Genomic DNA, 16,082 nt, shown 5'->3' on the forward strand with positions numbered 1-16,082 from the left:
TTAACCTCTGCTCTCTTTCTGTCCGTGCTCACCTGTTTTTCCACTGGACACCACCTTGGCAGCCAGCGCCATTATCCATGCATGACCACTTTATGGTAGAAGTTGAGGGTCTGGATAATCGCTGGGAGATGGGAGAGCTTCAATTGAGACGTAACTGAAACCAAAACCATACAGCAAAATCAGATTGATTTAATTTAATACAGATTATTCCAGTTATTATCACGAGATTTTAGGGCAGCAACTAATGATTACTTTAGTTATCGATTATTCTGATTAATCAGGTTAAAAAAAAAAAACTGATTAATCCTGCAAATATTGTATTTATCCACTTAAAGTGTCATTGACCACAAAACCACTTACATGATTTAAAAAGATGAACTACTGTGCTTTCATTCTGTGCACATAAAAAATTTTAATTAATAATAATAGTGATTAAATACTTATACAAGGTTTTGTGTACACAGAATGAAAGTAAAGTAGTTAATTCTTTTTTAAATCATGTGAGTGGTTTTATCTTGTCAGTGACATTTTAAGCTTATTTTATACAAAACTGAAAAAAATAAATTCAGTTATTAAGTAAGAATATAAACATTTTATTGACTAAAATGCAGTACTAGCATTCCTTTTGCTAGACTTGATCATCCTTTGCTGATCACGTCTAGCTAAGGATGCACGTGCAGCGAAAAGCTCAATTCTCATCTCCCTTTCGTGCTCCATTTGGAATTTCTCCCATTGACCTGGATTTCTCCGTTAAAATTTCAACCGCGCCGATCAGCGAACCAAAGAACGTGTGAATGACGACATTGATTTTCTGCACCGTTTTAGTCTCCCTGTAGTTTCAGCGATGGCAGCAGAGTGAGCGAAGCCGTTCAGGCCGTGTTGGCCACGCCTCCAAATATTGAACTAACACTCGGCAGTTCTCTCTTCCGTCTTGAATAAGTCCGGGCACAACTCAGCATGAGATAAAGATCTTAATATGTAGCACAGGTGCTGCAGTCCATGCCATTCTGAATGTGCTGTAGCTGGGACTTCTTATTTATGGGCCTGTGCCTAGAAGCGTTCCCTTCCTGCAGCAAGGAACATGGTGTACTCCCCTTCTCTCTATCCTCCTCCCTTTGTGACTCTCCAAGGCCTTGCAGTTAGTTCCCCTTCCAAAATAAACTCTTACCTCAGAGGGACACTTAGCGAGTTGTTCATTGAAGGTTTTTTTTTTCCCTCCTCATGTTTTCCTGCTACCCATTTTTCATTTTCTCTTGTCTGTTTTTGGTGTTTTTGTGCAGTTAGGATAAGAATCCTGAGTGCAGATCACTCTGTGTCGCTTCTGTGTTACCCATTCTCTCTTATATGCAACATATTTAAATGTTAAGTGAGGAAAAATACAATAGTTGCCTTACAAAAAAAAAAAAGTCATCTCGAACACGTCCTGTATAACAAATTCCTGTCACTTGCATATGACAAAATATTTTGAAGCAGGACTGGGAAAATAGACTATCAAGCGTAACCTGAGATTTTTTTCAGTCTGGTCTGTGTCAGAGCAGTCAGAAATCTGATATTTTTGTTAGCAGTGACCAAACCAATTGCTGCTAGGTCCTGCTTACAGTAACACATTATTGTCAAAGAACACTAATCCTGTTCACTGTCAGTTAAGCATTGAGAAAAAAAGTCAGAAAAAGCAGACAGATGTAGAAAATATTTTAATTGAAATGAAAACTGTATTTTAACAGGTATTTTTGCGGTTTCTTCAGACTGCGAGAGATCAAGGCTTTCAAATGTTCAGTAAATTAGCTCCGTTGTATCTTTTTTTTTTGTTACAAAATTCTCAATGTGCCAATTTTGGAAGTGGTTTTAGAACCAAGAATTAAAGTAAAGATATTTCCAGTTCTGGAGAAATATCTTTACCCTTCCTTGTGCTAACTCCTGTCTTTCACTGTGTTTTCTCTCAGTAATATTCCCAGTGTTGGCAGCGCCATGGACCAGGACTACACCCAGACCTACACCCCTCAGACCCACACCCCCTTTATGTCCAATAGCGCTCCCCCCAGCAACAGCGGCACCGGCATCCTGCCTTCCCCCGCCACCCCGCGGTTCTCAGCCCCCACGCCGCGTACGCCCCGGACTCCGCGCACCCCTCGGGGCCCCTCCAGCGTCCAGGGCTCCCTCAAGTACGAGAACTCGGACCTGTACTCCCCGGCGTCCACCCCTTCCACGTGCCGGCCGCTGAATTCGGTGGAGCCGGCCACGGTCCCCTCCATCCCCGAAGCCCACAGCCTCTACGTCACGCTGATCCTCTCGGAGTCGGTCATGAACCTATTCAAGGACTGCAACTTCGACAGCTGCTGCATCTGCGTGTGCAACATGAACATCAAAGGCGCCGACGTGGGCGTATACCTGAGCGGCGCCGACGGCGAGGACCAAGACCCCTGCAGCTGCGGCTTCAGCGCCGTGGTGAACCGGCGATACGGGAACGGCTCGGGCCTCTTCCTGGAGGACGAGTTGGACATCATCGGCCGCGGCTCGGACGTCAGCAAGGAGGCAGAGAAGAGCTTCGAGGAGCTGCGGCTCTCGTCGCTGGAGAGGACTGGGGTCGTGAGAGGGGAGCGCGTTCCCGACGAGCTCATCGTGCTCCTACAGGACCAGTGCACAAACCCATTTTCGCCCATTTCTGTCATGGAGCACGAGGCGGCGTCGAGGGGGTCGAGTGGCTCGCCGGCGGCCCCCTGCCAGCGGGTGGAGGAGAGAGACTACCGCAACGACTGTTACATGGCTCTGGAACACGGCAGGCAGTTCATGGACAACATGTCGGGCGGCAAAGTGGACGAGGCGCTGGTGAAGAGCACCTGCCTTCATCACTGGGCCAAACAAAACGGTGAGTGATACAGCACAATGTCAGTATATAGTCGGAAAGAAGTTCTGAGAGATTTTTTTGGTGTTCTAAGACATTAATTGACATGACACCACCTGTCAATCAATCCACTGGGTTTGTCAGCAACTAACCAATCAGCAGTCGCTATTTGCTAAAAAGTAAACACCCGTCACCCGGAGGAACCAAACAACCCAGCGGTTTTGCCTTGGCGTCGTGTTAATAAAGCATTTCTTCTGTTGTTCATTAGGATAAACTTCTGTGCAGGACGTTGGGTTCTCTTGGTTTCATCAGTCTGTCTTTTGTTCCCATGATCCTCAGCGGTGGACGTGAGTTCCCTGTGCTCTCAGGATGTGCTGCGGGTGCTGATGTCGCTCCAGCCTGTTCTCCAGGATGTCATTCAGAAGAAGAGGATGGTGCGGTCGTGGGGGGTTCAAGGTCCCCTCACCTGGCAGCAGTTCCACAAGATGGCTGGACGTGGCTCTTATGGTAAAGTCGGATGTCTGCTTCATGTTGTCTAATATCTTTTAGTTTCAGTCAGAACTGGGCAATAAATAAACTTTTTGGTTTTTGTAATTTTTGGAAAATTTGCATTTTCTTTTTTCCCACCAGTTCACTGTAGTTCACCATCAAGGCCCATCACCTTGTTTGAAATTGAGATTTATTTTTCACTATCAAGTCACAACATTATTAGAATACAAGTAATGCAAGAATAATGTTGAAATAATAAGAGAAAGTTGTAATATTCGGAGAATGAAGCAGTAAATTAATTACCTAGAATTTTCTCTCATTAAAATGATTTCTTTTTCTCTCTTAATTTTGAGACATTCTTCTGGTAAAGTGCATCCTTATTCTGCAAATATTATGACTATATTCTCGTAATTAAAGAAATCGTCTTGCAGCCTGGCCCTTAATACTCCGACTTCCAACTTACAGAAGGAATGATTGAGATAAAAGCCACAACTTGAAAATATTTAACGTCAGTATTAATGTCTTGTCAGTATTAAAGGACGATTTAAAATTGGAGAGAAATTTTCAGATTTTATTTTTAATCTGCATCGCCCGGCCCCCGCTTAAATGATTTATTCTTTCTTCCATCCACAGGCACAGATGAGTCTCCGGAGCCTCTGCCCATCCCCACCTTCCTGGTGGGCTATGAGTACGACTTCGTGGTGCTGTCTCCGTTCGGTTTGCCATACTGGGAAAAGCTCCTCCTGGACCCGTACGGCTCCCAGCGGGACATCGGGTACCTGGTGGTTTGCCCCGACAGCGAAGCCATGCTCAGCGGCGCCAAAAGCTTCTTCCGAGACCTCACAGCCGTTTACGAGGTAAAAAAAAAAAGGGGGGGCTGTGCAAAGCATCCACTGTTAACGGTTAATGGGAGCTTCAAAGTGTTTTTATGGGGATTTTATATGATAGACCAACACAAGGCGGTTGAGAATTAGAAGGGGAATGATGCATGGTTTGTAAACCATTTAAATAAAGGTGCAATAAAAAAATCTTACAAAATAAAAAAACGTAGGGTGCAGTTGGATCTTGGCCTTTCTTCTCTGAAAAATGGGTGCACAATGCATCGTCAGATTGGACAGAGAGCTGAGCAGCACATTTATATACTTTGATTTAAACCATTCCGTTAAGGAAAGTGAAGCTTTGCCCAAGTCTCAAGCTTTTTTTGTTTTTCACTCTCCAATAGTGGTGAACGTTGGATTTTATCACATTTTTTAGTACTATTGTGATAACAACAAACATTCCCACTTGTCATGCTCTTCTATATGACACCCATCTCATAAATATGTCTGATTTCTATCACTAAACTGCACACAGTAACTGTGTGACATAGTATTTCCAAGATAATTGATATTTATTGATACTCTAATTCAACGGTGTTCAAGATTTTCACTACCAAAGTGGTTTAAGGCCACAAAATGTAAAGATATATTTTTGTACTTTAATTAGTCAGTTTTAGTCATCTTTATTTTTTTCAAAACGTTTCCCCTCTTGCGTGGACAACTATAAACAAAATCTTCTCGTGCAAAAGTCACTGGATGTTTGCGGTCCTGTGTGCTATAAAACTAATGTGAAAAACATGGTTTATAAAAGATGAGTACTTTGTCTTGTACCTTCAACTTTTAGAGATTCTAAGTTGTTTTTCTTTGTATAGATATAAACCTGAGCTGGAAAACCAAGTTTGTAATATTTTTTTTTTATTATTATTATTATTATTGTGATCATGGACCTCAAAAAAAAAAAAATACTGGCCTCACCTTGGACATCCTCGCTGTAACTGAACAGTGTGAACATGATAAAGTTAACAACATAGAGGGCTTTAGGGGGTTTCATCATTAATTGGAATCTATCATGACAACAGGTAATTAAAAAACTTTTTATAATGTAACAAAATTTATCATGGTAAATGGCCTTCAACAGGTTTACTGACGAGGTTGATCTGAATTTAGCTTTAATTAACTCAGGTGGACAGTTTTTCTAACACAGACCAACTAAAACTGTTTTTCACTGGCTTCTATTTGAGTGTAAGTAAAAGTAACAGTATGCCACACTTCTCTGCTAAAAAAAAACAGGTGCTTTTTCTTACACACTCACTTTGTGTTGTTTTGTCATATAAAATTCTCTAAAGGCACCGACGTTGAAATGAATGATGTGAAAGTTTTAGATCTTAGCAAACCTCACCTACATTTGAAGCTCAGCAAGCTTTCAGCCTAAATTCTGGGTAGTAACACTACTGAAAATAATATTTCATTTCATTTCTGTCTTTCTCTTTTTTATTTCTTCATCAGTCCTGTCGTCTGGGCCAGCACCGCCCGATTTCCAGGAGTTACCCCGACGGCATAGTGGTCGTCGGCGGCAGCGGAACCAAAAGCGTGATGGATCAGCCCGTCAGCGACTGGTTCCATAAGGCTGCCGGCAGCAACAGCGACGCCTTCACCAAGCTCAAGCTTTATGCACAAGTGTGCCGACACAACCTCGGTATGCGTCGGACACGCTTCCGGGTTTTGGCTCTCGAATCGCAGCCTTTATGATTCCTGTGCATTTAATGCAACAGTTATTTTTTGTTTCTTGTCGGTTTCCACCGTCAACACCTCTTGGTTTAGTTGTCCAACTCCTATTTTAGAGAGGCCAGGCAGGGAGCTTTAAAAGTGAGATCAGTGTAGGAGGATGTTTCAGTGGAGTGAATTAATTTTCTCAGACAGCAGAAGATGGAAGCGTTATGCTACCTAGCTGTATATTTTCAATGTAAAACCTACTGTACACTTTGCAGTCTGTAAATTTTATTAAAAAAAATGTTTTATTGCATATTTGTTATAACCGGATTTCCTCACTTGATGCTCTGTTTCATTCCTGAAATTCCAACAGTGTCTTTTTGTCTCTCCCTGTAGCTCCTTACCTCGCTTCACAGACATTAGACAGCTCACTCCTCACACAGCCTAGTGCCTCTTCTTCATCCAATCAGACGTCATCCACTCAACAGTCTAACTCCAGCACAGCCAGCCAGCAAGGTTCCTCCGTTCCCAACAGCAGCAGCAGCAACGTTGGCTCTGGAAGCGCCTCAGCATCGTCCAACGGCCTCACAGCATCCTCGGGCCAGCCTGGCAGCACCATGCCGTCCGGCAAACCCAACTCTTTCCCGCCTTTCGGAAACATGAACAGCCAGGGTTCCCAGAGCGGACAGCTGGGACAGCAGGCTGGCACGCAGAACGCTGCCACCTCAGGGGACAACTCCAGCAGCCAGGCCCAGGGACCCACAGAGCCACCTGAAAGGTTCGGCACACAGGGAGTCTGCGCATCCTTAAGAAGCATTAAAGGGGCAGTATTAGGTGTTTTCCAGCCACATACCAACCTTTTTTATCACACAATTAAGCAATTATGATACCCTCAGTTAAAAAAATGCTCAAAACATGAGCTAAAAGAAATTAGACATGGTAATTTAACGGCTTGAAATTGGAGTTCTGTCTCTTTAAGAAACCCCTGCTCTTTCTGGCACTCCGTCTTCAGTAGGTCATCACATCAGCTTCCATTAATTTACCTACAGTTAAGGCCTTAAATGTATTACATTCATAAAACAAAATGTAAATACATTAAGCACAGGTCTTAAATTTTGTTATCGCAGTCAGTGAGATTAAAGCACTTTCAGTATCTTAATACTTCAAAATACTAAAATAAAATAATAAAAATACTTTATTATTATTCTTATTATTTTTTTCCTCTTAGCACTTTGGAGCGGGAGAAAATCGGCGTGCCCACAGATGGGGAGTCCCACGCTGTGACTTACCCTCCCGCCATCGTCGTTTACATCGTAGACCCCTTCAGCTACGAGGAGACCGACAGCGGCTCGGGGTCCGTGCCTACCCACTCCAGCGTGTGGACGCTGGGTTTGCTTCGCTGTTACCTGGAGATGCTTCAGTGTCTGCCTCCACACATTCGCAACTCAATTTCTGTACAGGTGAGGCGACGAGACGAGCAGCTTGTTATCCTGGGCTGAGCATTACATTGGTTTTTAATGGGGCATGCCAGTCATTTTGTTTAGAGTAGAATGATAACTCGATCTCCAACATAAATTTCTTCTTTCAAAAATATATATAAACTGGTCACTTTATTAAAGCTGAAACCTTTTTCAGAAGATCGATATCAAGGCTTTCACTAAGCCACGCTGGCTCTTCTAAAGAATAAATGTTATCTCTAGATTCTACAGATTCTGTCCTGTGATGCTAAGAAAGTTAACAACAGTTATTTTTTGTCTTCAGATCGTCCCATGTCAGTATCTACTTCAGCAAGTCAGAGGAGAAGACCGACACATCTACGCACAGCACCTCAAATCTCTAGCCTTCTCCGTCTTCGCCCAGTGCAGACGGCCGCTGCCCACCTCCACCAACGTCAAGTCGCTGACCGGCTTCGGCCCCGGCTTAGCCATCGACAACTCGCTGAAGAGCACAGAGGTAAGCGTGACGTGAAGCCAAATTGTTGCCCTTTTTGACCCCACAAAGTTACTTATGTTGCTATGTACGCATCCTTTTTCTTCAGCATTATCCCAGAGGCAAAGGCTTTGTTACACGGATGTTAATCTATCTGTATTCAGCTCATCTCTGAAAATATAGAATTAGTTTTTTATATATTTACTAAGATGTTTGTTTATACTGGAGTAGAACCAGAAGAACTTGTAACCTCTGTTCCTCCAGAGTTTGTTCTTTTATTATCTGCTTGGCCAGCTCCCTGAAACGTTCATAATGGGATTTCTGTTGCCGGTTTAGACAGAGGGAGGACCTTAGATCGGGATCTGATTAAGTCAGCTTCCTTCCTTGCAGCAAATTTGACCTTTTCCTCTTACTGCCAAACTTTGAAGCTCCTTTTTTATACAGCATAGAATAAAGCCAGACTTACACTTAGCAGTGTTACACGACTTCATATTTAGAGTGTTTTATTCCCCTACGTTTGCAGAGGCCTGAGTGTTTGCGTCTTTACACGCCGCCGTTCATCTTGGCGCCGGTTAAGGACAAACAGACGGAACTTGGCGAGACGTTTGGTGAAGCATCGCAAAAATACAACGTGATGTTTGTGGGATACTGCCTGTCCCACGACCAGCGGTGGCTTTTGGCCACATGCACAGACCTGTACGGCGAACTGTTGGAGACCAGCATCATCAACATAGACGTGCCCAACAGGTAGGACAGAAACCTGTTTCTGGAGCTTTTCCCAGTATTGCCTGTTGAATTAATGTGAATTAGAAATTTAGGGCTGGATTGCTTAATCGTAATGAATTGATTGATTGAAATAGTCTCCAATTGATTAATCATTAATTGTAGTATGCAGACTCCAAAAAAATACCACTTGCTGAAAGAGCAACACACTCAGATCAGTAATTAAATCAAAACTATACAGGAAATATATACATTTTGGACTTGAGATGAAAAACCTTAGCCTGTCGCAATAATGAATTAATTGTATAATAAATTAGAAGGAGTTCGATAATTCCCATTCTTACGACTAATATTTTTCGAAGGGTAATTTTGTTTACAAAAACATTTTGATCTATGTCAGGTTTTTTTATTTTTGATATTTAAAATACCTTCTAATACCTTCTTCTGTTTGTGTTGCATAGAGCTCGGAGGAAAAAAGGCTCCGTACGTCGACTGGGCCTGCAGAAGCTGTGGGATTGGTGCTTGGGACTAGTGCAGATGACATCTGTTCCCTGGAGAGTGGTGATTGGCCGGTTGGGCAGGATGGGGCATGGAGAGTTAAAAGGTAATAATAATTTAAAAAAAAACTTTTTAAGTTAATTTACGTCAACAGAAATTGATCGGTGCGCAACTTTTACAGTGTACAGTTCCAACAAAAAGCAGCACTTCATCACTTGCTCATTAAATCCCCGCATCTCTCCTGTCTCCACATCTCAGACTGGAGCATTCTGTTGAGCAGGAGAAACCTGCTGTCACTCAGCCGACGTCTGAAGGAAATGTGTCGAATGTGTGGAATCTCCGCCTCTGACACTCCCAGCATCCTCAGCGTGTGCTTGGTCGCCATGGAGCCGCAGGGATCCTTCGTCATCATGCCAGGTACAACATGTGCACATCATGTCGATTATGAATATGACGTTTTGAGTTTGAGTTGCAGTGTGCGCCTCTTAAACTGGCCGCTTTGAAGGAGCGCATTCTCAGTGTCCTCGCGTGTGCGTGTGGCATGATGGATGGCGGCCACAAATCACAAACATATCCGCCTCCTTGTCCAGAGCAGATTGATGGTGGAGACGTTGGTGTACCTTTCTCTCGTGAACCACTGCCTCTCAGATCCCCATCGATCTCGTTTCAATGATGGAGAGCCAGATCGATGGGTTTATTTTGGGGGACTCAAGCTGGGGGAAGTGTCAGTCATCATGCCAGGATTATGTAGAGTTATGCTCAGCGGAGAACATCACCTGCTTGGAAAGCTCTCAAAGCGAAAGCTTAACCTCTGACAAAAAACAGAACAGGTCCTACGGCAATGTTGCTACTCCATCTGTATGTTGTAAAGAAACATTTTGGTGCTTATTCACTTCTATGAATTTCTTCAGTGTTTGCTTATTTTACGTTGAAATATTTCAAACCGTATAAGAGGTTAACCTGTTTGGAGAAATTTTGCAGAATTGAGTGATGTATTTATGGTCATGCAACAGTCAGATTTAAATCTAAACTCTCTGAATAACTTGTGTGCTCTTGAGCTTAACGTCGGAAGCTGATGGCCAGAAGTTACCCTTTCATCAAAATCACATCCTGAAGAGGCACAGCAACCCCAAACCATCACACTACCCACCACCATGTTTTATTGTATCATGTTTCAGTATGGCGATGTCCACACAGCAGATGAATGTGACCCTAATTCTTCTTTTTTGCCCATATGCAACAACCCAATTTACCCCCCTCTAAATAAAATATGTCCCGCTGTGTGAACGCAGCCTTGGATCCAACAGGAGCCACAATTTCCAAAAATCTTTTTGTCTCACCGCTCCACTAGATGTTGTTTTTTACCCCAAAAAAGTCTTGCATATTGTTGTTGGGGTTTTTTATTGTATTTGTATCCTTTTTGGTGAGTAATGTTGTTTTTACTAGAGCTCTCCCATTGATGTTTTCACATTTTTCTCCAGTCCAGTCTCTCTTCCACTTTTTTTTTTCTTTTATTTTTTTATTACTGTGGAGTCATGAGCACTGATGACTCCACAAGTGAGGCCTGCAGTGCTTTATATCTTTTATGACCTTCTGGTTCATTCTTGGATCTTTTAATCTTGGAAAGCCCGCCGCTACGTCCATGTTTTCTCTGTTTGTGGATAACGGATCTCACTGTGGTTTTCTGGAGTCTTGAATCCCCAGAAATGGCTTTGGAACCATTTCCTGGTTGTGTATTATTTTTCTTCAACTTCTTCAAGCATTACTTTTTTAAGTCTCTTAGCCTACTACTTCTGTGTGAGTGATTTATTGATTCTACGACTCAAGAGATCTTTCTTGCCTACAGGAGCAACATTTAATTTTCCTTCATGATCAATAAAGTATTGTTGAAGTTGAATTATCTTTGTCTAATATTAGCCTTAGCTTGATGTCCAGAAGCTTAAGGGACTTTTGAGGCATTCAGAAACCGGTTAAGCTGTATGAAGGAATTTCTCCTCTGTCCCGTTCCCCATCTCCTCACTGTGTTTTGTTGACTCTCCGTCTCTGTTCCTCCCAGACTCCGTCTCCACAGGCTCCGTGTTTCGCCGGAGCACCACCTTGAACATGCAGACGTCGCAGCTCAACACCCCGCAGGACACCTCCTGCACCCACATCCTGGTGTTTCCCACCTCCGCCTCTCTCCAGGTCGCCAGCTCCAATTACACCAACATCGACACCAACATCGACATCCTCAACCCCACCACCGGTCAGTGGCGCTCCCTCATCCATCTCACTGTCACTGTTTTTTTTTTTGTTTGTTTTTTTACTTTCAGTTTAGTTTATTACATTTTCCTACTTTTTATGTTTTTTATTTTCCTTTCTGTTTGATTCAAATACTATCTTTTTATTTAGTTGTCAGGACAAACCTTTTAGGGTCTTTCAGTTTTTTTTCCTGTTTGGTTTATTTTTACTTGCATTTCAATTCCTTTTTTATAATAAAAAATTGGTCATTAAAAAGAGATGCACCGATCCGATATTAATATCTGCATTAGTCCCGATATTGAAAAAAATTCTAGATTAGGTATTAATATATTCTGTCTGCTTTTATGTTTTTATTCTTACACGTTTGACTAAGATAGTCAACCTATTGTTTTTGTCAGTTTCAGTTTCTTTATTGGCTGTTGTACTCTTAATTGCACTGAATGAATAAATTAAACGACTGTTTAATTTATGAACAGTTTTTGGGGGAGAGGGTTAAACATGTCTGACCAAGCTTATGAAGCTATTGGTGTGTTTATCAAATAAATTTGTAATTCAGTACATGTATGTCTGTTTTTTAATAAAGGAAACATTTTAGGTCAGGTCTGCACTCTTTTTCTCTGTACTGGATCGGTACCAGCAGATACTAAACCTCAGATATCTGTATCGATATCAGAAGTGACAAAAGTGGATCGGCGCGTCCCTAAACGTAACTTGTTTTTCTGCTTGAACATAGGATCTGGGATCTTTGACCTGCTGGACCAGGAGAATGAGTTGGACCCAGACATCATTAACATCTCCCCCACCACTTCCCCAGTCCACTCCCCCAGCCCTCACTACCACCACGGAGTAGACGGCAGTAAGGTGGGTCGGCTTACACTCATCGCATTTTTTCATGCGACCCATGCTAGCAGAGCTAACGTCCAGCTTTCCTCCATTTTGCAGGGTCAGAGCACAGACCGGATGGAGTCTCATGAAGAGGCTCCCAACCTGCTGCAGCAACCCCTGGCGCTCGGTTACCTTGTCTCCACTGCGAAGGCCGGCCCGCTGCCCGACTGGTTCTGGTCAGCTTGTTCGCAGGCTCAGAACCAGTGTCCGCTCTTCCTCAAGGTAGCCAACCACAGACCAGTGCTTATAGTTTGAGTAGCACCTTATACTGCGGCTACTTTAAAAAAATAATTACAATCCAGGTAAAAAGAGCTTAGCAAGGTTTTATGTAAATCTCATCGACCTGTATCAGGTGTTCTTACCAGTTCTTGAAATCAGATACGTCCCAGATTACTATCAGAACATGGTGTGCTGCTAACATGATTTGTTGGACAGAACCTGCTCATTTGTCCCATCAAGCTGCTTCTTTTAATAAAGTAACCTTATTACAAATAATCTGAAATTAAAATAATGACTTACAGTAGTGTGTGAGATTTTCTTTCCAGTATGCAACACTCTATAAAACTGCAAAAGGCTTTGAAAACACTATAAAAGATCTGAGCAGATTGTGAAAAGTAAATTACTTGAGGCGCATTCAGAGCTTTGTGAGCCTATATTCCAGTTAAGTCCAAGCTTGTATATTTGCACAGTGATTTGCCGGGGATATTTATTGCCTCTGGAATTGGCTACACATTCACCATGGCTATCCCGCTGCAGTGAAAATATCAATAATTATTATGATGGGATGAAATGAAAGGTTAAATCGTTTGATGGCGTGCATGTGACACCGGCTCTCTCCTTGTTCTCCTTTTCTCAGGCCTCTTTGCACCTACATGTGTCTTCTGTGCAATCAGACGAACTGCTGCATAGCAAGCACTCCCACCCCCTCGACTCCAATCAGACCTCAGATGTACTCAGGTAAACAACTCCACTCCACTCTCCACCTGGACTCAAGAGCACAGATTACTATTGCTGCCCTCCTGGCTTTTTACAATCCCCGTTTCCATTTATAGAGTGAATTTCCTGTGAAACCTCACACGTTTCCTGCAAAGGTTGAATAACTGCTTGTTGGTTTCTACCAGGGACGGGCTGTCAGTCGAATTTCTGGTTTTTGATTATTTAATTTTTGGAAAATTTGTAGGGTTTTTTTGGGGTTTTTTTTACCAATGAACTCCTCGAGTGTCCATAGTTCAGAGTGATGACAGAATGCCCAGGATCGCCATCAAAAATTTTATCTCGAAAAGCCAAAATTCTGATTAGTCGATAAAATCGATTTATCAACAATCAATTAAAATCGGATCTGGTATGGAGCAAAAAAAATCTGAGATTTTATTTTTAAGCCACATCGCCCAGACCTAGAGCTACATAGATTTTCAGAGCTACCTTTTAATTTGAGTGAAAACACAACTGAGAGTTTTACGTGTATGTTTGTGTGTGTGTGTGTGTGTGTGTGTGTGTGTGTGTGTGTGTCGGAGCAGATTTGTGCTGGAGCAGTACAACGCTCTCTCCTGGCTGACGTGCGACCCAGCAACGCAGGACCGAAGATCGTGTCTGCCTATTCACTTTGTGGTGCTCAACCAGATGTACAACTTCATCATGACCATGTTGTAACCAGCAGCCTGTTACCGACGGAGACGCATTTCAGAGAGGGAGCAAAGCAACCGGTCGCGTAGTGCGAGGACGACACCGGGAGTACAGAGCTGGATCCTGTACCCAGATGGAGTCCCTGCTTCCCATCCCATGTGGCTGCTACGGGTCCACAGAGTCGACGCGTTGGCAACAAGGGAGTAAAGGAGAGCGAAGGGGTGGGAGGAGCTCGAAGCTGAGTCCCGATAAATGAACGTGAGAGAAATGACAGATGTCTTGTCATAGTAATGTAGCATGGCAGCAGATTCACTGGCCAGTCCGTATTAGAGAGTTTATCTGTAAAGTTACTGGAAGAAAAGGGACATATTTGATCTAAGAAAAACTCAACAAAATGGATCTCTGGTTTTAATACTAGAAATTCCTTTTTAAGGCTTTAGATGAAATAGTATCCAAATGAAAAATGCCTGCATCTATCTTATTTATTGTAAGTTTTTAAATGTATAAATTGTCATATTTCTTACCTTTTATATATTAAAAATGAAGGTTTATATCAACCTTCCTGCTTTAAAGCAATTGGTCTCAGACATGTGTAACTGTCTTAATAAAAGAAACCGGAAAAAAAAGGAAAAACCCCCATAAAAATAAAATAAAAGTCCCAGTAGGTTGCTTTTAGAGTATTATATTTTGTAATGGAGGCAGAATATTTGTATTGTCACAATGTACAGAAGAATTAGAGTGGAGAATTATGTTCCATGCCTTTAAGCATGAAGGACTTACAGCAAAGCTGTAGCTACAGAGGACTTGTACAGCAATGAACTTCACTGTGTTCAAATAAAGAGGTACATTGTTGTATATAATATTTTATACCACACATTTAGACACAAAAACCAAACTGCAATATATAAATATATATATAAATAATTATATATGAATCCCACGCCAGCTGTTGGTGGTGTGGCTTCTGTTTTAGGAATAAAGTGTGTCAACTTATTTTCCTGTGCTTGTGTTCATTGCTTTGGGCGGGAGGGTGAACTGTGGTGTGGAAGAAATTAAATGTAATTCAAATCATGCAAGTCTCTTCAGAGTGTCGTCGTGGATGATGACATTGTAGGCTGGAAGGACATCCGCTAGCAGTCAGTCTTGTAACAAACCTGAAGAGGCCTCTGACTAAAGACTGTTGCTATGTGAATGTCTCAAACTGTAAATGGATTAGGTCAAGCTCTTTTGATGCTAAAAAGCTATATTGACAGGTTTTTTTGTATTTAATTTTATCATGGCAGAAAAGTGAAAGGTTTGCTGTTTTAATGTCGGTGTCCTCCCTATAGAGGTGCTTAAGTGCCAAAATTCAATTTAATGAAAACATAGAAAGAAAATTTTAATGTAATTTAATCGAAATATTTTGTTAAATATGCAGCTAAATGTAAAAAAAATATTTAATTCAAAAGGCCTATGCAAGTGTTTCAGTTAATATGTAATTATGTCATTGTCTTGTACTTTAGCACTAAGTGAATATGTTATGTCAGCCTCACAGTCAGTGGGCTTTCTGTTACGCAAACAGAGTACATTTAATGAACCACAGTGAAAGCTTGAACTATTTTATAATTTACTATAGAAATTGGGCAAGAATGACTTTCAGTTTCAAATCATTGTTGCATCTTTGTAGTTGGGCAATTGACAAAACTCTCACCAGTGACACTGAATGCGTATTGAACACACTTAAAACAAAATGTATAAAATATTTGGTGGAAAAGCCTTTTTTGATAATGACGACTTCTAGACCTGTCCTGTTTGAGGAGGCAGAAGAAGTTAGATGGAGGAGGATGACTCGCTGTGGCGGTAAAGGTAACAGCCAGAAGAAGAAGGAGAAAACTTCAGGTTTCTAGAGGTCAGGTGTGATTTTTGATCTATTTTTTCCACACAAATTGTCCTCAAATCTTGAAAGGTTTTCTGTTGTGTTGTCTTTGAGTTGTGCTGGGAGTTTATCTTCGCAGGTCTGGTCAGCTGTGGTAGTCGCCACCCACTGTCAGCAGGCTATGGAGGAATTTTGCTGCCATGATCTAAGAGCACACATTTTCAGTTTGAAAACAGGACTTCATATCTTTTCTCCCCAAAACTTTTAATATTTTTGTTTACATTTTCATTTTGAAAGCAGGACTTCATAATAGATAGATAGTCACGACATATCCATCCATCCATGTATGGTTGTGTGAACAAATTCCTGCCTGATCTGTTAGCTACTGATCGCTAACAGATCAGTAGCTGTGAGCGATCAGTAGCACACTGCTGGCCGATGTTTAGTGTACTACGGAGCAGAAAGCTGA

The 16,082-nt window shown here is 42.0% G+C and overlaps 1 protein-coding gene across 1 annotated transcript in view; it reads left to right on the plus strand.

The window, feature by feature from the left end:
- Positions 1–14,751, plus strand: part of med13a (mediator complex subunit 13a) — a 92,817-nt gene extending 78,066 nt beyond the window's left edge. Inside the window, exons 16-30 of the mRNA XM_044140892.1 lie at positions 1,944–2,866; positions 3,182–3,349; positions 3,965–4,188; positions 5,656–5,845; positions 6,256–6,637; positions 7,088–7,319; positions 7,621–7,812; positions 8,312–8,535; positions 8,973–9,115; positions 9,268–9,426; positions 11,066–11,254; positions 11,984–12,111; positions 12,193–12,357; positions 12,992–13,092; positions 13,653–14,751. Coding sequence (XP_043996827.1) covers positions 1,944–2,866; positions 3,182–3,349; positions 3,965–4,188; positions 5,656–5,845; positions 6,256–6,637; positions 7,088–7,319; positions 7,621–7,812; positions 8,312–8,535; positions 8,973–9,115; positions 9,268–9,426; positions 11,066–11,254; positions 11,984–12,111; positions 12,193–12,357; positions 12,992–13,092; positions 13,653–13,785 — 3,553 coding nt within the window. The 3' untranslated portion in view covers positions 13,786–14,751. The remainder of the gene's footprint in view (positions 1–1,943; positions 2,867–3,181; positions 3,350–3,964; positions 4,189–5,655; positions 5,846–6,255; positions 6,638–7,087; positions 7,320–7,620; positions 7,813–8,311; positions 8,536–8,972; positions 9,116–9,267; positions 9,427–11,065; positions 11,255–11,983; positions 12,112–12,192; positions 12,358–12,991; positions 13,093–13,652) is intronic.
- Positions 14,752–16,082: the final 1,331 nt, after the last annotated feature.

This window comes from Gambusia affinis, linkage group LG15 (genome assembly GCF_019740435.1).
Source record: "Gambusia affinis linkage group LG15, SWU_Gaff_1.0, whole genome shotgun sequence".
Classification (NCBI taxonomy): domain Eukaryota; kingdom Metazoa; phylum Chordata; class Actinopteri; order Cyprinodontiformes; family Poeciliidae; genus Gambusia; species Gambusia affinis.